General features: G+C 31.2%; 1 protein-coding gene across 8 annotated transcripts in view; it reads left to right on the top strand.

Moving 5' to 3' along the window:
• The window catches only part of LOC143224073 (uncharacterized), a 141,920-nt gene that overhangs the window by 115,163 nt on the left and 6,176 nt on the right, over positions 1-20,581 (top strand). For 7 of the 8 annotated variants that reach the window (XM_076452540.1, XM_076452554.1, XM_076452544.1 and 4 more), the window contains 4 exons: positions 1,283-1,364; positions 6,117-6,230; positions 11,118-11,210; positions 16,185-16,359. In XM_076452540.1, coding sequence (XP_076308655.1) covers positions 1,283-1,364; positions 6,117-6,230; positions 11,118-11,210; positions 16,185-16,359 — 464 coding nt within the window. Of the gene's footprint in view, positions 1-1,282; positions 1,365-6,116; positions 6,231-11,117; positions 11,211-16,184; positions 16,590-20,581 lie in introns of those variants that run through there. The other variant, XM_076452577.1, reaches the window with a different exon arrangement.

Below are 20,581 nucleotides of genomic sequence, written 5' to 3'. Positions count from 1 at the left end.
TAATGTGAGGCATATAATCAGTGTCAGAAATATTTGTCATATCTAACTTCCCTTTCAAAGTAAAGTGAATGAAGACCAACTTATTTTTGCAGAATTTTGCAGTTTCAACTTCTTTATTTTATAAGAAAAGTTAGTTTAGTTTGTCCATAGACATGACAGAATTTGATGGATTTTTATTCTGACACCATAATAGCAGCGCACCTCTCTATAAAATACAAAGACCTTTTCCTGACATCATTTCCACTTACATCTGAAATCTAGTTTGTCTTCTGTGGAAAAAATTAGATTAAAAAATTACCAATAGCACAAAAAATGGGATGTCACAGACATTAAGCCTGAGTATACTGATTCCATATTTTCATAAGCCAATTATTAGAGGGGTTGAAAAGTGTGAACAAGTAGATATAAATGTAGCTTCATATATGAGATAATTTAGTTTCATTACAGAAATATATATACATATTTCTTACCTACAAAGTTCATAAATATTTCCAAGTTCTAATGGTGAAACATGCTAAATTTAGCCTTAAGGGTATGGAGCTTGACCACTCTAAGAACTTATCAGCTGTTTTATAAAATAGTTTAATTTTTTTCTACTTGCAGCAGATACATGTAGCAGAGATAGTTCCACATTTTGGTGATTAGTTAACTACAGGGAGAATTTATATTATGAGTGTAGTTATGGTAATGTCAGGAATGATTTTTCCAATGTTCAAGGAATACAATCCATCTTTGATATAAGACAGTCATAACCTACTGTAAAATTCTAGGCTTTGTCACTCACTTCTGGTGCTGATTTTTTATATTTTAATACCATTTTTATTTCATATTTCAATGTTGAAAACAATACAATTGTGTATGAAATAACCAGTGCATAGTGGTTACAAAAATACAAAACTTGTATTTTTTGTTTCTTCTGCACTTTCTTTCACATTAACATTCCATCCAGCCAAATAATCTGTTTTGCAGGGATAGTTTACCTGTGTGCTATTATTCCTCTAATCCAAGAATACCACACATGTAATGTTAGAAGCTCTTATTGTGAAGTTGGTATTGTTTTTTTGCTTGAATTATTAATATTTGATAAAATTTTTTGTTAATTTCAATCAGTTTTTGTATTTTCATATAAAGGAGCAAGTTATCACTTAGTTTTTATTGTATGATAAAAATATCCCACTTGTTATAAATATGTTTAGGTTCTTATATGGAAATTTAAGCTGTTTTTCTCATTTTAGTGTATTTGTTAACAACTATTTTGATACTGTATTATTGTTATTTCTAGAATACTTATAGATCAGAAGCAGTTAATAGAGGATTTGAAAAAAGAACACAGACAAAAAGAAGCTTCTGTAGAAAAATTTATGGTAACTTTTCCATTTTAATTTGTTATTAATCTACAGTAGAACAGAAATTCCAAGCCATAAAATGGCAAATGCTGCAGACACACACTTCAAGTAGGAAAGTTCATTAGGACAAATTGCTGTGTTGCCTGTGTATGTTTGTTTATTGGTCAATATAATAGATCTTAATATTTATCTCATAATAAAAATATATTTATGATCACAGGTAAGAATTACACTATCAAGCTGTAAGTGATTAAAATATGTAACACTGGATAGTTTTGTTAGTAATATGTATACGTTTACACTGCTGGCCAAAATCTTAAAGCCAATGAACATAAAGAAAAAATATGCATTTTGCATTGTTAGACTCAAACACTTATTTGCGTAGAGCTTCGAAAGATGAAAATAAAAAAAGGAAAAATAAAAATAAAAAACTTTTTAGCATTTAATAGGGAAAATGCGAACACTATGAAATTAGCCTAAATACTAGCTGGTCAAAAGTTTAAGACCACACTCAAACAAAGCGTTATTCAGTAAACACGTAACAAAGTTTAGTTATTTGTGTTCAAGCATTAGCATTGTCAACATCTTCCACTGATATCTCCTGTGTTACGTTGGGTAAAAAACATGGCAAAGGCTAAAAAGTTGACAGAGTTTGAACATGGCAGAATTGTTGAGCTGCAAAAGCAAGGTCTCTCTCAATGTGCCATCACTAGTGAGATTGGGTGTAGTAAAATTGCTGTTGCAAATTTCTTAAAAGACCTTGAGAATTTCAAGTGGTCGGCCCAAGAAATTTTCATCAGCCTTGAACAGGAGGATTCGACGAGTTGTCCAGCAAGACACCAGCCAATCGTTGAACCAGATTAAGGCCCTTACGGATGCAGAATACAGCTCAAGAACAATAAGATGGCATTTACGAGAGAAAGGCTTTAAAAACCGTAAACGTCTTCAAAGGCCATGCCTCCTTCCACACCACGAAACAGCTTGGTTAAACTTTGCTGAGAAGCACCAAACATGGGATGTAGAAAAGTGGAAGAAGGTTTTGTTCTCTGATGAGAAAAAATTTAACCTGGATGGTCCAAATGGCTTCCAACTTTGCTGGCATGATAAAGATATCCCACCGGAGACATTTTCTAATGTATCAGTTTTTTATTATTTTTATCTGTGCTTAATTTTGGACTTCATTTGTGTAACAAGCATATTCTGAGTTGCATATTTTGGCAACATTATGTCATACTTTATTAAACATGTTAGTTTTTGTTGGTTTTTTTTTTTTTATAAACAGGTGAAATAATTATTTGTCTATCAATAATTATTTTATAAGCTGTTTTATGAATTGGATGCTGGGTGATAATCCCAGATGTTGTGCCACATCATGTAGAGACTGGCTCTCTGTTTTATCTCACAGGAGGTAGAAGAGATTATTTTTACTTATTTTATCATTGGTTTTCTGGATAAAGATTGTTTTATTGAGTTCCCATATTTTACTTTTTTTTTGGCTATATCATATAATGCTTTGTTTTACAACAGTCTCATTCCATACAAATGTTAATGAAGGTCTCTCATGGTTGCCACTTTTCCCTTACCTGTGCAAAAAAGTTGGTATTTTGCTAGTGGAGTTGTACTGAATTTCTCATGCAAGCTTATCAGCTTCCTCATTCAGCTTTAAATCTGCATGTCCTTTCATGTAAATCCTGGTGTTGGCTTTTTTTCATACAGTTGCTTTGCCTTTTACTATCTGTCGGTAAAATAACTCTTAATCCTATGATTACTAGCAATGAAGACTCAGTAGTTGTTATTATTGCTCTTGTCATATTTCATTCAAAAAAACAAAACTTGGTGAATGAAATTACTTGAAAAATTTACAAAACTTTCCTAAAAGTATGTAGTTTCAAAAAATAAAACATTTAATGTTTATCTTTTCTCCTATTTGTTTTTAAAATTTTTTATTCAGTGCAGCTTTTTTGCTCTCATACTCTGAGTAGTTCACCTATAAGGTGATTTTCATGTTGAATACAAATATATTACTTATTATCTTACAGTTTTCACATTTCTCTTTAATAATCTCTAGAATATCCTTAACGAATATCCAAAGTTATTTTATTATGTAAATGTTTATATTTTACTTTCCATTTTCCTAATAGATCACTAACTGTAGATATTATCCTCAGTATACAGTGCAATAAAATGTTTAAAATTAAGAAATTGAAATTGTACTCACCGTCATAGAACAGTCTAAAAATATCGTCTTTGAGTCATATGTATAATTTCATGTTTTTACATTTTCATTAATAATTTTATTTTAATATTTTATTTTCCTTTCTTGTTCTTTATCTTTTAATATTTATATCAAGAAACATCAACAGGTGCCTGCAGGGCAATATGACATTAACATCAGCAGAGATGGTTTAGCCTCTGGCAAGATATATTTTGGACAGCATTGTTAGGAAACTTGTTCAACCATGCAAAATACTGAATAATGTTTAAAAAATCATCAAATTTTTTTAAATATAAATTTTAAAACACAAGTAACATATACTCTTCAAAAAAAGAAACGCAAAAGGCAAAATTTGAGACATATTGTTAGCAAGTTTATTCAGGGTAGTTCTGTATGACATGTGTGAAACTTTGCACATTCACTGCTGAACATCCAAAGTCTGCAAAGGCGAAGTCCACGCTCACTAGTTGAAGTTTAACGTCACTCAACGTCAATAACGAGTATGCCCCCTGTGAGCATCAATAATTGCTTGACATCCCCTGCCATGGAAGCAATCAGATGACGAATAACATCCTGTGAAATGGCTGTCCACTCAGCCTGCAAAGCTGCTGCAAGCTGAGGTAGAGTCTGCGGTTGAGGTTGTCGCCGTCGCAGACGTCGGTCCAACTCGTCCCAAAGATGTTCGATGGGGTTTAAATCTGGTGATCTGGAGGGCCAGGAAAGAGCATTGATGTTGTGGTGTCTCAAGAATACAGTGGTGAGTCGGGCTGTGTGAGGACGGGCGTTGTCATGTTGAAAACGTCGTTGACGTTCACCATGATGGGTTGTACATGGGGCCTAAGAATCTCGTCAACGGTTGCATACGGTCTGATCGGAAATCCTACGCAGCCCTGGTATGGTTGAGGCAGTAGACGTCGCAGTGGTGGTCCTATCCCGAAGGTGACGTAACCGGATGTAGCGATCTTGTGCGGGCGTGGTCACACGAGGTCTGCCAGATCGTGGACAGTCACGAGTTGTTCCATGTCGTTGGTGACGATTCCATAGCCTTGTGATGGTGCTTGGGTGGACATTCACAGCTCTGGCAACATCTGATCGAGATTCGCCTGCTTCCAAGCGACCAATGGCGTTGTTGCGTTGTGCTTCAGTCAGTCTTGGCGTAACTGTATTGTGTGTTGGTGGCTTAACACTGAGCTATGGAAACCTAGAACCCGTCACTTTTATAGGGATTTTGCACATGTTGCACTTGCAGAACATGCAGATCTCTCAAATCAACAAATTTATTGGACACGAATGCATTTTGGCGAAAGATCCGATGTTTTCCCCCGTTTTTAAAGTGCACAACTTTTATTGTCATTTTGGTCTGACAATCAGTGTCTTAACACGTGTAACATCACATGCTCTGAGCTTGTAACGTTATTACATATATTTCTCTTTAAAATAAAAAAAATATCCCTTTTGTGTTTCTTTTTTTGAAGAGTATATAATTAGCAAAAATACAAAAGTAAAATGTAAGTGTCTAACTAACTTGTATAAATGGATAAAAAATAGTCAGTTGCTAGGGGCATTGATCTCAACAACAGATTTAGCAGTAGTTTCCTTGTCATTTGAAAAATAATATATCACCTCTGTTTTCATTTAGCCTGGAAAAATTAAACAAGAAATCTTCTCTTTCTTTTGGTTATGAGCATGCCATTCAAATTTAGAAAGGACTATTGCTTAGCAATAGATTACTTTGGAATGTGAGTGTACCTTTTTCCATTAAGGGGGAAAAAAATGTACTTTCTGGGAATGTTGTGGCTGCTCTAAAATTAAATTTAAAGGTTAGACTTTTACCTTGTACTTGTAGAAGCTTGTTTGTATTGTTGTAGAGGTACTGAGACAAAACTGAACAGAAGCGTAAGCAGTTAAATCTAAAACATTTCAACTGCACTGGTGTCACATGATAGAAAGCTAAAGTTTTAATTTTTTGCTTTAGAGGTTTATTTTAAAATAAAGGAGTAATAACTTAGGTAACTGGCCCCTAAGTTATCTGTGTGTGTGTGTGGAGTGAGGGAGGAGGTAAAGCAAGATTTCAAATTTATATTTTAGTGGTACAAAAATCAGTAAAAGACACATGGATCCAAGGATATTTGTGGTGGGACACATCTTTCAAGTTAAATCGAATTATATGTAGTATTTGCTTTGTAAACTTATTCATAGAGTAAGATTTCATATTTTTATCTAGTGACCTTCAGATACTCTGTTTCTTACAATAAGCTAAAGTACTTAATTCTCTGTAAGTTTCCTATAATGATTTCTTCGTATTTATTCATAGATTTCTGTTTACATGAAAAGGATAGAGAACATAACATTATTAGCATTTATATTTTTGCTTTTTGGTTTTATTTGAGCTGCTGATTTATATAATTTGTTTTAACAAAACAAAAGATTTGATATCAGAATACCTTATTATTTAATAAACTTTTACTATTTGGGATTAATTAAATATTACATTTATTTCTTTTTTATTAATTTTGTATGGAAAAAAAGTCTTGTGTACTTTACTGTTCTTTCAGTCTCAGCTTGAAGCAAAAGATGAAACAATAAAAAAACTTGGAGAACAACTTCAGGAAGTTCAGACAGAGACACAAGAAAAGATACATAAATTACAAACACAACTTTCTGTTCAGGTAAGGAAAAAGAAACATGTGTGAAATAGAAAACTGCATAAGACCATCTGTTTAAAAAAAAAAAAGAACTTGTTACTATGTAGAATTTTATGAAAAACATAAGATCCAAAAGTGTAATCGTTCAAAAAGGCAAAAGTTTGAAACAGCAATTTATTTGAAATTATATAAATATTTATATAATCTCTGGTCAAGTTTGTGAAAAGTTTATGTTGAAGAAATTAGTAGCAATTTAGATACCAGACTCATGGAACACAAAAATAATGTTAAAAATGGTTAAACAAATAATACAGCTTTTCTACACAAATAGAATTTGATTATGAAATAAACCAGGAATCAGCCAAGCTGATACAAATTACTCCAAAAGAAGTATTCTGGAAAGTTTGTTAATATAAAGGTTGTCAAACATCAACATATCTGAAAGTCACTTTAAGTTAAATCCATTTAAAATATCATATTCCATTCAAGAAATTAGAATTTTCATTATAAAATTTGTAGTGACATGTTTCTCCCATAAACATACATTGAACTAAGGAGAGTTTATAAATTGTCAAAATTAGTTTCCATTTAAACTTGATATTGTTTTGTTTAGTGTGTATTTAACCCTCTTGCATAGGTCTCATGTAATTTGCATAAAACTTCTCATGAATTTCACTTATGCAACAATACATACACTGAGATTTCTTAACATATCCTCTCAAAAACTAGTAATATTTAATTTAAAATCATAAATATCTTTTACATGAAGAATGAAATTATTATAACTAAGTGATTTTACTAAAAATGTGCTATTTTTCTTTTGTAGTAACTTGCAATTAAGCTATTAACAAATTAAGTACAAGGTGATTTTCATTTTAAGTATAAAAATACTTTTCTTTATCTTACAGTTTTCACATTTCATTTGTATAATCTGTAGAACCTCTTTTTTAAGGTAAATGTTTATATTTTATTTTTCATTTACTCTACCATATCACTAACTTTATCTGTTATCATCAACATACAATGAAATGAAATAATCAGAATTAGAAAATAGAAAACATTTTTTATTTTATTTTTTGTAGAATATCTTTAAAGGTGCTTTGGTAATATTTATAATTTCAGGTATTTTTCCTTTTCATATATAATTGATTTTTAATGTTTTATTTTTAATTTCTTGTCCTTTACCACTTATTATTATTCATATTGCCACAACTCAACAGTGCCCTCAAGTCTGTCAGACAAGCACAACCATATGGTAAACTTTTTGTGCAACATGTAGTATCATGAGCTTTGAGTACTGCTGAGAATTATGATGCATATTTAAAAACTGTTTAAACCTTTCAGTTGTGCATTTCAAAACATAACTAATAAATAACTGACTTTTATATAAAAGTATTTTAAACTGCATTTCTAACTATAACATTCAAGTAAGAAACAACCATAAGTGTTATAGTCGATCAAGCAGTTAACAATACTACAGTCACTTACATGTAGTCTGTGGTGATGACTGCATGCCAATTTAAAAATAATTGTGTTTAGATTATAGTGTAAAATGATTTCTTTCTAATAATTATACACTTGCATATATAACCTCTTTATGTAAGCTGTAAAGCTCAAACAAATCTGTTGAAGGTGGACATGGCACCTATCAGGGGTTGACAAAATTTATTACTTGCTTTGTCTGCATTTATTCAGAGAATTTTAAAGTGTGTGAGTCAAAGGTTTATGTAAGTTTCTTATAGTTTAGATATACATTTACACAACTACCATTGTATAATTGAGGATACAGAATGCCAAATAAGAGCATTTTCATAATTCTTTGGACAAATGGCAATATATCTGAAGTTTTAATAGTTTTTAAACATTTATTTGGAAAAAAGGGCATAAACCTAGGTAACATGAAACTTCAAATCAGAACATACGTTATAATGTTAATTTCATTAACATACGTTGTTAGTAAAGATGTTTAAATTTTGAGTGTAACACAGCGATTTGCACAGAAAAGTGTTTAAAGGGGTATCCATGTCAAAAGGGTTAAACTTTATTGTCACAGTGCAGTTTATTCATTGTACACACATTCTACATTAAATTAGTTTGTAAAAATAATTTCTTGCCTGTTAAGTGAAACAAACAAACATTATAAAAATTATAATTATTTTCTTGATTACATTTATCCCAGTGGACAAACAGATTGAGAAATATGCCTGAACTAAGTCATATCGTATTTTTTAAACTAAGTACAGGAGCTCTGCCACAGAAATAGTAGGAAAACGTGGATCAAATGGGTTCATTTCTCAGATGTTTTTGATGCTTTGGAACCCCAATATTTTGGCCACTTGTAATACTGAGAACTTCTGATTATATGTTATCCCCTTCACTGGTTTTCTGAGATATAAATAACCTGAAAAATATGTGACCCTAAAAATATCTCAGTTAAATGTTTAATTTTACTACTGTATTCATCCTATTGAAATGTGTACCTGTGAATTAAACCATTTGTAGTACTGGGAATGCCTGTACGAAATCGTTGTCATTTTTTAATATAATCTGTTTACTTATTAATCAATGGTAAAGAAAAAGACACTTTAAAAAAAGTAAAAAAACTAACTTAAAGTATGAAGAAGGCAAATTATTGGCCCAGCAAAGCAATTAAGGCTGAACAAAATCCAAAAATATAAAATTATAATAAATGACATACTAAATCAACTTAAATATGAAAACATGAAACAAATTAAAGTTAAAACAAATCTAACAGTAAGCTTAAAATATAGATTTTTTATTATTTTTGGGTAATTATGTTTATTGATAGTAAATCTTAATTGTTTTGATGAAATAAGAAAACTTTTCACTTGGTAGTTATGTTGATGCCATTGTTATACAGGTATGAGTTATAATGTAAGTCAATATACTTTTTATGTTAATGAGAAATTATTAACTAAAATGAACATGCTTTAGTGAACTAAATAGCTCTTTCTTTTGCAGTAAAAAATATTAAATATAAGAACTGTAATACAAACTGTTCCAGTTCCTACTACTTAGTAGTGTATTTACCTTTATGACTTAACATTTATTGTTATATACCTGCTAGAGTGAATTCCAGCTGATACTTTGTGAAAATTGCAACTCTTAGCTCAAGTTTTAAGTGATTTTTTTTCTTTTGGTTAAAATTTGTATATAAATGTCATTGTTACATGTTCTAAGGAAAAATATAAGGTTTATCCATACTGTTAACAATTGAAACTTGATTTGTATATACATTTTGTTATATAAACCTAAGTTAGTTCAGTACTTTGACAGTATGACAAATTTGAAAGTAATGTAGTTGTCTCACATAAAGAATTAGCAACTTATTTGTCACTTTTATACAGTACTATTCAAATTATTCTGAACACTGTTCTCAAGTCAACTGGATGGTTATACATGGTCGGCAATTTGGTTCCATGACCATTTTTGTAAATGGACTTCACAGAATAAATAGAAAATTAACGAACATTATGCTTTTTTAAGTCTTGCTTTTGATGTCATTTCTAATGGTGAAAAACCAATAATTGAAAACAATATTTCTGAAGGTTTTACTTTAAGTATGATATTTTGTGTTTTAAAAAAATCATTGCATGTTTATTTTTTACTTACTTAACAGTATCAAAACATGACTGAAGTTTTTTCTCATTTATAACAACTTATTACTGAAATTTATTAATTAATTTTTTTATACTGGTACCCTAAAACTCTTTAACATAGGTTATATCAAACTTAATCTATTTACAAACATCTGAATATTTGCTTGACTACCAACATGGTTGAAATACATATTGCATGAATTTGATAACAACCAGATAACAACAACATTGATCAAAATAAGGGACGTAAAATGATTTGAAAATATCTATAATATTTTGTTACTGTAAATGTATACTTGTGAAAATTTTTCTTCTAGTAAGCAACAAATTTGAATTAATAAGTTACTAATTACAACCTATTAAAGCAAATGCTTCTCAGTATAATGTTTCATGTAAGTAACTAAGAGATAAGACCTCTTAGCTGTAACAGTTTTGATTCTTTATAAATTATTTTAGCGTGTTTTTAATTCTTTAAACTTTATTAGCTAAAAATATAATTTTTATACACATTTTTGTCCAATCTATCAGAAGTGCTGAAACATCAAACTAAATTGAAAATTATGGCATTAGACTTTTATATTAACTGACTTTGTTTACTATGTTACATGGAGAACTAAAAAGAGTGGAATGAGGAATAAATAAGTGTCTCTTGTATACTTAATAAATTTCATTGTCATTTACCAATTTCAAACATTTAGTAAGGAATCAATCCACTACACTTCTAGGAATTTTTTTGTTAAATTAGCTCAAAGTCACTGAGTAATATTTAAGTATTATATTTCTTTTGCAATTTCAAGAACACACTAGAAGCTTGATTCATGTCTTATAGAAACATTTCATGTACAAAATTAAAGTATAAGGTAAGGTTTAGCAATGATGAAAAAAAAAGTAAACTCAGCTTTTGTTTCCATGCTTTTATCTTCATGTTTATTGAGCAAGCCTTAAATTTGTACGAAGATGTGGCCTCAGAATGTCATCCATATGATCTTGGAGATTGTTTTATAGAATAATAAATTGTATAATTGCCATTTCACTATTAGTTTGATTAATTCAATTAAAGTATCTCAGTTGTTATGCTCTACTTTTTTTTTAGTATAATAACTGAATGTATTTGAAATTTTGTTTTAAGCAAAAGTTCTTACATAGAATGTTATTATTACATATAATATTTTTGTGAAGCCAAAATGGTGAAATGTTTGAACTAAAGACTAAAGGATATAACATAGGTTTTTGTCTTGAACAGTAGCTGTATACCTGTATATTAACAATGCATAATTCTTTTCTACCACAGGAAGAAGTCAGCCAAGTTAGAATGTCAGCATTACAAGAAACCCTTAAAACTATGAAGCTCAGAGCAAATAAATTACTTAGTGAAAAGGAAGAGGTACTCTAACTTTACCTTAGAATATTAACAAAATAATAATCATCAAAATTATTCTTTTGCATGAATAGAATGAACACCATTAACTACACATTTCTCACAAAATCATATGAACTTGTTCTGTTCCATCATGGTATCATCCTCCTCAAATAAAAGAGATTATTAACTAGAAACTCATAACAGATTCTTTAAAATTTTTCTGTTTTGTGTTCTCAAACAAAACAAACATTTCTTTTTACCTGAACAATATTCAGTCATGAAATGTTTTCTAGATCTTTTTTTATCACAGTACATGCTTCATATATACTTGAACCATAAAGTCTAGCAGTGTGTGCAGTAAGTAGAGTTACATTATTATATTCACTTGCATGAAATTTGATACATTTCTATATATTTGTAAGATACAGTGAAAGAACCTAATTCCTAGAATTTTTTTATTTTTTTATTTGCTTACATATATCTTCTTCCCATTCTGTAAGTTATACATTCTATTATGTAAGATATGCTGTTATACCATGTTTTTGTATTTTAGATTTGTTGTTTTCTATGTATCTAAACTGTTAAATAGATCCAAGAAAATGTAATAATATTTAGAGCTACTAAATATCAGCTTACTAAATATACTAAGTATCAGCATATATGATTCTTCTGTGTCTAGACAAAACATTAGTTTACTGGAAAAAGGAAGTTAAATTAAAGCCACAACTTTATTAGCTGTTGCTACCCTGACAGTTTAAACTTATTTATGTAAAACCACACAAATGCTATATATAACAAAATTATATTATTATCAGGCAGATGTTTGGATTTTCTTTTAACGTAGTTTGTACTTAACTATGAAAGATTGGACCCAGTCATTAAATCTTAATCTGTTTTTGTCCTGACAAGGTTTTTTATTATATATATGTATGTGTATATATATATAAATAAAATTTAGGTGAAACCTGTTCAACATAAGCAAAATACTAGATAATTTTAAGAGGGCTTTCAGGGTTTGTACGGATGTGGTTATCCCAGAAAAGTCATGTAATTTGAAAATGACTGTTTCTAAGCCTTGAACATCTTGGGGAAAAAAACAAGCTAATAGTTTTAGAAAAGTCAAGAAAACATTTTCATGTTTACTATGCAATGAACAGAGCTGTATATTTAACTTTGTTCACTGTTTTGCTTTCATTCTATCTGGTTCCTAAGTTTCTTCCATTATTTTAAATTTGTTTGTTCTTTTTTCAAATAGTTGATAAGTAATAAATATGGTTATAAAGGCATGCACATCATCACATACCCTTTGTGAAGAGCAATAGACTACCCTAAAAAGATCCATATTTTTACATTTTAGTTTGTTTTATAATAATAACTAAAAATAAACATGAAAAACAAGAAATGAAGTACTTATTCAGTCTTCTTATTTTTCTTGCCATCAATTGTCAAGGACATTTAAGCCTACTTTTTTATACTGATGGTAATAATATACAAAATACTTTTTATTTAATAAAATAATGCACCAAAAAATATAGACTAATAAAAAAGTAGACAAATTCTTCTTCCTCTCAAAATTTTTCTAGCTTTCTAACTATGTGACAAGAGCCATTACAAATTCATCCAAACTAATCATTAAGTTTTTCATGTATATATTGCTTGTACTCTGAGCAAAACTGACTATTATCTGTCTAGAACACAATGTTATACAATACAGCATTTGATAGATGAACACCTTGACTTTCTATATTTATGGGTAATATATAATTAAACGTAAGAGAGAACTATTAACAAATTCTAAAAGACAAGAAGTGGCAGGAGGGTCTGATTTTTCTATTTTATAGCTCTGTAACAAAGCAAAATTGAAGGCTATAAAAATTATGATTCATCTAAGCAGTGATAATTCTACAGTGAGTAATTTTTGTTTAATTTCATACATTTTCAAGGAATGGTGGATAAAATAGAGAAGACAAGATACCTAGAGAAAATATGTCATAAGTATCACACTAGGGGAAATTGAGGATTTTTTTAACATTGTCCTGAAGACATAGGAACTTAAAACTTATATACCATTAAAATGTGAATTATTAACTACAATTCTATGCAATATTAATCAGTGCAACTTACACAAAAGTAGTTTAATAAAATTTTGAATGTAAGACACTAAAATTTTCTGACATACAGAGTAAAGGATACCTGGAGTGAAAGGGATAAAAGAATGCATTTTTTGTTCTGTGTGTTCAAACATATATAATTAATTTATATATAGTTGTATAACATGATATATTATCTAGATAGATATCTAGATGTAAAATTCTGATGTTCTTTGTTTAAAATAGATGTTACTAGTGCAACAGTAATTTTTATTTTGCTGCTGCAAATAGCTTCACAAAACAAAATCTTAACATCAAATATAAATATTTTTCATTTGCCCCTGATTCTTAACTACTGATAGCATAATTTAAAAGAAAATGCATATCAGAACATATAGTTATAGTTGAATATCAAGTCAGTGATTCTCAATAATTTATTTGCACTATATTCACACCAGTTTAAAATGTATAGTCAATTGTTATTTAAACAATAATTTTGTATATTTTTCTGATGGGTACTAGGTCATTTAAACTGACCAAGTCTGTTTAATATAAGATGTAAAGTGTCACTGAAAAAAAAAACAGATTAATATTCATTTAGAGTGCTCTAGAGGTTATGCAAGTGAAATTCAAAAACTAAGATGAAAAAATCTTGACATGAAAATCACATTGTATTTGGACTAGTCAGTCTTACACTGGTAAAAGTAAGTTCAGAGACAAACATGTTAAAAATAATTTATTAAAAAATCAAACGTTTTGTGTATGAATTTTTTTTTATGTTTACTAGAAACTTGTCAAATTTTGTGAAGATACACAGTACATGTAGTTATAAAATATAAGCTGAGGCACCTATCCCACATCCAAGGGTATTATGATTGAAAGTAGGGCTTGAACTAAGAAATTCAATAAAGAATTTGTATTTATATATAATATTTATTTCACACATGTTTTATTCTACATCTATTCAACTCACATAAAGAATGTAGTTTGCTATTGAAAGTTATTTCAAATGCTGAAGGTTCTATACCTGGACACAATGGTCTCTAATACATCTTTCTTATTATCATGAAATGTTAGAGAAATATGTGTTTTAATGTAATTTCACCTTTGTTCACCCTATTTCCAACTGAGTGTAAATTATCTAGTTTGGCTAGTTTATTTCCCACCTCAGTAATCTGGCAGTTCCTGTTTTATGAAAGGCCAGTGTCAAATCATGTATGTAATATAATATATCTTCCTTGGAGCATCTTGTTCTGTAGTCCTGTCACTTGATGTATGTATGATAAGACTCTTGGGCCAGATAATATTTCCCCGATAGTTTTAAAGGAGGTCGAGGATTGGATGCGTGACCCACTCGCCACAATTTTTTTTGTAAATCTTGAGTAACGGACAAGTACCAACAGATTGCAAATTAGCTTATGACACTCCTGTTTTAAGTGGAGGTAATAGAAGTTGTCCCAGTCTTTATAAGCATTTTAGTCTTATATCAGTTGGGAAAAGTTTTGGAAAGTCTGATTTTAAGATACTTTGCTAAGTCATTTAACAAAATTTAGAATTTTATCAGATAGTCAACATATTTTCTATAAGAGAAAATTGTTTTGCAAATCCTTTGACATACTTTGAAAATGTTACTGCATATGTAGATGAGGGTAATGGTGTGCCTGAATTTTCAAAAAGCATTTGACAAAGTGCCTCATCAAAGTCTTTTAAAGAAACTTATCTCTTTAGATGTGGAGTGTAAGTTAACTAATTGGATAGAAGAGTGGCTTGATGGAAGAATGCAGAGGGTTGTTATAAATGGAGCTCAGTCAAACAGGATTAATTTTGCAAGTGGTGTACCTCAGGGCTCAGTCTTGGGACCATTGCTCTGTGATTTACATTAATGACATAGATGAAGGAATTTTAAATAAATTGCTTAAATTTACTGATGATATGAAGGTCTTGGGTGTTGCTGGCTGTGAAGAGGAGGCTGCTGCTTCACAAAAGGATTTAGATCATTTAATGGGTTGAGCAAATAAATGACAGATGGGTTTTGATTTTGATAAATGCAAGACATTGCATTTGTATTTTCATAATTTGAATTATAAGTACATTTTGGATGGGAATAACCTTAAGAGTGTCATTAAAGAAAAAGACCTTGGTGTAATGGTTGATCAGTCCTTTAAGCCATCCAAGCAGTGTGATGTTGCTGTTGGTAGGGCAAATAGGATTTTAGGTTGTATCTACAGAAATATTTAATACCAGTTTAAAGAGGTATTGTATAGGTCACTGCTAAGGCCATATTGGGAGTATTGTATCCAATCTTGGACTCCTTACCTTGAACTATTGGAAAGAGTTCAGAAGAGAGTTACTATAAAATCACACCTGTGATGGAAGGGTTGTCATATGAGGAAATATTAAGACCCTTAAAATTGTTTTCTCTTGTAAAAAAAGAAGTTAAAGGGGATCTGACTGAAGTGTTTAAGATTGTAAAGGGAATTGATAATATTGATGCATCAACATTTTTTATACTTAACAGCAAGAAGTCTAGAACTAGGAGACAGAAATATAGATTTAGACAAGGTAAAAGCCATCTTCAGCTAAGACCATATAATTTTCAAATAGGATGTTTGACCTGTGGAATGGGTTTCCTTCAAATGTTGTGGAGGCATAACATTTGAGTGAGTTTAAAAGAAAACATGATAGATATGTGAATGATAAGGGCTGGTTTTAAATTACTTCATTCTTTAGTTTGGCTTAGAGGATGAGACAGCCTGTTGTTCGTAAACATTGTTATGTGTACTTTAGTAATTCCTACTATTACTGGATTTTGTGTGTGTGTGTAGTTAGTAGAATAGCTTTATATGACCTTATAAAACCTCATTCTCTTAGAGATAGACATTTTTATTTCTTTTTGAATTGATTCCAGATGCAAAAGGATTTGCAGAAGAAAATAGAGGAAATACAGGAACAGTTAGAGTACAGCCTGTCTACGAACAGAAGTTTACAAAACTATGTTACTTTCCTCAAGAATTCATATGCTGCTGTTTTTGCTGACCATTATGTATCAACTGATAGAGCAGATTCATCACAGCTGTATACCAGTTAGTATTTTTGTCAGAACCATGAACCATGCTGAAAAATAGCAGGACAAAATTGTAATAGTTCTTTATTAATTACTTACCATTAACACCATTGAGAAAAGAACAATATGTATCAATTAATTCCTCTAACCTATTTTACAAGTTATAATTCTGTTTCTAATGGGTTTATGAAATAATAGATTTTCATGTGACTTCCAAATAAATAAAAATTTGTAGAAAAAAGTAACAAAGTTTATAGTTTCCTCAACTCGTTTACTTTGCTATCAGCTTTTATTTATTCTCCATTATTAATGTTGACATAATCTTTAACTAAGTATTGTGTAAGACTTGTAACATTATTAACATTAAATTCAATTTATACACATCCAACTATTTTTATTAAAACTGCCTTTAAGATTCAGTATAATAACTGCCCTCATGTTACAAGAGTATTTTCAGAGAAAGTTTAAATGACAGCAGCAATTAACAACACAGCAGTAACATATAGAATAATATGTAAACAATACAAGTAATAAAATTACAACAAATACATGTGATGTGAAAGTTGCATGAATTTAATTAAATTTCTTGTTTATTAAAATCAAGTAAAGTAAAATTAATGACTGTAAATAAAATTAGATGAGATTCACCAACTCACTAAAATTTTGTTCAACAAAAATACCTAAAAATGAAACATTTGTAAATAAGTAATTACAATAAATCTAATTCATTATAGATTAATACAACAACAAAAAGAGGTTGTTCTTAAGGATTTTTCTTGATATTAATACAACATTAATGTTGTACTTTGAGAATCTTTTTAGGTTTTTCCCAAGACAGATATGCATAAATTGTTTCTTATCTTAGTTTTCCCGCTTTGTGAAAAGCTATTAGAAATTAATTCGTTTTTTTTTTCACCCATAAATAACTTTTTAATCTTCTTACTGCTAAGTAAGTATTTTTCTCAAAACACAAAAGTACTTTTATAGTTTGTACTTCTGAGTGAACAGCATTATCTCTGCTTTATAACACCTCATTGATGAAATGTAAACATCATCTATATCTGGCTCTTGTGGCAAGGAAATTGCACCAGTGTTATTTTGCTATAATGCCTGTTGTATCTGTTTTCATCTGGTATTTTTGTTAAAAACAATTACAGAACAGTAGTTATCCTTTTGCTCCCTAGTGGCATGTCTACAGTCTTGCACAACCAGAAACTGTGTTCTGATACCATTTGTTGACAGAGCACAGATAACTTTTTGCTTAATTCCAAGTAATCAATTTATTGTTTTTTTTTTACATTTAAACCTGTAGTAATTGTTATTTGTCACTTACTATCCTATACAGTTATCCCAGGCTCCTTTTTCCTGTCTTTGTCTTATCCTATCAATGCTTCAATAATACTTGTCTACCAGCTGCCTCATTTTTGAAGCACTCCACTGCAAATTTGAGGATGTTTCAATAGGTAGTGTCTCCCTGGTTTCCTAAACATTGTCACATGTATTTTCTTTGTCTCTTTCTATACATGTGGTTTCTCTGTTGTTGTAATCTTCTAGAAAGGTGTGCTGTATTTTAGAAAGTTTATCTATCACTTACTTATCTCCAGGACTTTGGTATTGTATCCCTTCTCTGGCAGTCTGTTTTTGGAAATATTCCTTAGACTTTGGAATCCCATATGAAATTGGTAAGACAGCAATCAACCCTTTCATCTTTCATTCATTGTTTGTTTCCTTCTGAACCTACAGAAGCCCCTTTTACTGTTTTCTGTCCTGTTCCCTCCCAGATTTTACCAGTTCCTACCACCATTGGTTCCTCCTTTTGTCGTATTATTCATTGCAAATGGACACACAGCCAACAGTACTGGTAGGTTCTGGACTAGTGGGGTTCAACTGACCAATTTTGTTCCCCTGTGGTGAGTTTTCACCAAAGATCAGTAATTTATTTGGGTATTATCCAAAGGACTTTGTCATCCACTTAGTATCCCTTTCTGCATGTCTCTGGCACCCATATCCTTCCCATTGCTTTGGGGATCCTACCACCATTTAATAACTGTCAGTGACAGTACAAAATTTTCTCTTACAGAAAAGCATTGAACCTGTACTTTATCCTTCTACAGGTTTTTATTCGACAGTGATACTAAAGATTGGCAGCCTGTCATTGGATTGTCCTACCTTGATAACTTTTAGCTTATGCTTCAATTTACCAAGAAGTCTTTCCTTACCTTCAGGTGGACTTTTTTATCTAGGTCTGTGAATGACCAAGGTAAAAATTGTGAATGTTTATCTGCATATTCCAATATCTTGTGCCCTCCACTAGTACAACTGTAAGTCTACGGATTTACAATGCTAAAATCAGGGGTTCGATACCCCCTCAGTGGGCTCATCAGATAGCCCAATGTGGCTTTGCTTTAAGAAAACACACACCAATATCTTATCTGTTGAGGCACTGTCCTTGGTTTGTTCATCATATGGTAGTTTATTAATTTTGTACCCTGCCCTTAAGCTTGTTATAGCCCTATATGTCTTTTGGCAAATGGTTAAGCTGTTGCCCAACATATGCATGCTTGGAGGGTTGAACTTGCACCATTACATGGATGGCTGGCTTCCTTTAACTCATTCCGAATAGGATTCCACCCATTTGTTGCTTCTATAGGCAGCTTGTGTTTATTAGTTCATCAAATATCTTGTTCACTTGGATGTTTTTTTTCAACACTCATCTCTGTCAGACCCAACCTTCTCCTCTTCAGCTCCATTAGATGGAGCTTTTACTTCTCCACACTCTTATTACTCTGTTACTACTCATGAGGTTCAATTGCTTTTGAGAGATGTGGTCTTATACAAAAGCCCTTATCCTCTTGGTTTGAGCACATATGAGGTCTCTTTCCCATGATAAGGATCTGCATTAATGATTGGACAGGGCTCACATGCCAGTGGGTGTTTTGCTTCCTCCTATACATCTGTGTTTGCATATCTTCCTGAATGCTTTGGGATTGTGGGTCAATCAGTAGGAAGCTTCAGGTCTTACCATATTAACATCCTGGAGCTTCTGACTGTACCTCATGCATTGGATCATTTTCTTCATCTTGTCAGAAATCATCTTGTTATGATCTATACTGACAGTCCTAGCATGACAATTTATATCACTCAACAAAGCAGTACTCATTCTCATTCCCTTTGTGGTTAAACATTGTCTCCATGCATGCTATGTTACAGGTGTATTCAGTCTTGTTATGGATCATTTTTTCCTATCTCAACAAAGTCTATCCTCTCCTCTATCCTCCCAATTTCTAGTGGATATGCCTTTGGTGGGGTATTCTTCACCTGGGAGTGTTTGCCATACCTCTTCATACCACATTTTCTCTATTTCTGGATAGATTACTATGTTCCGTACACATACATACTCCTCATTGTTATATTGCCCACATGACTTCCTTCCATGGAACCTATTCCTGCCTCTTCAGTCTATGACATGTGTCCTCCATTTGTGACCTTTCTACTTCCAACCTTACCAATTGAGTTTGGTGTTTAATTCAGTTGATTTATACTTCTCCATCTCCTTCTTCCCATAATTTGTTCCATGTGTCAGGTTTGGCACCTTACTTTTTCACCTTTTCCCTTGTGTCTCATTTTCTTTGTCCCTTAGAAGAAATTTGTCAGTCAGGCATGTGAATCATACCACATCCATTCATCTCTCATAATCAGCATTGGGTCACTGTTTCTTCATTGTCAGTTTTATTATTTCCTACCTGTGGCCATTGAGGGAGACTATAACTGAGTAAGTTATATACCTCTTATTTTTCATGAACATCCCAGAGAATGTGGTAGTCATATACAACACAAAAAATGATGAAACCATTTAACTGAGAGTAGTGCAGTGATGTTCTCCAGTCTGATTCTCCATCTCTGTATAGTTTTATGTGAGGAGATGTTATAGTTTTGGAGTGAGCCATCAGAAATGCAGTTCACACCCTGTATTGGGATCCCTCATCTTACCCTTATATGTATATCATTTCCTAGTGGCTTGGTTATGGATTCATAGTTGAACCAATTAACATCACACAGGTATTACAGGAATCTCTGTCCCTTTACTTAATTATACTCTTGTTCACTTCACTCATGTTGTGAGTCATGGTGGTGGTACTTGCATATTAGTATGGTTCTTCCTGTCATGCTATCTTTTAATGATTTTCATATACTAAAAATATTTTTGCACTGGGAGTGATTCCTGTTATATATGATTTTAG

Source organism: Tachypleus tridentatus, chromosome 1, assembly GCF_004210375.1.
Source record: "Tachypleus tridentatus isolate NWPU-2018 chromosome 1, ASM421037v1, whole genome shotgun sequence".
NCBI lineage: Eukaryota > Metazoa > Arthropoda > Merostomata > Xiphosura > Limulidae > Tachypleus > Tachypleus tridentatus.
The sequence above is the reverse complement of the archived record's forward strand: the minus strand, read 5'-3'. Positions and strand labels throughout refer to the sequence as shown.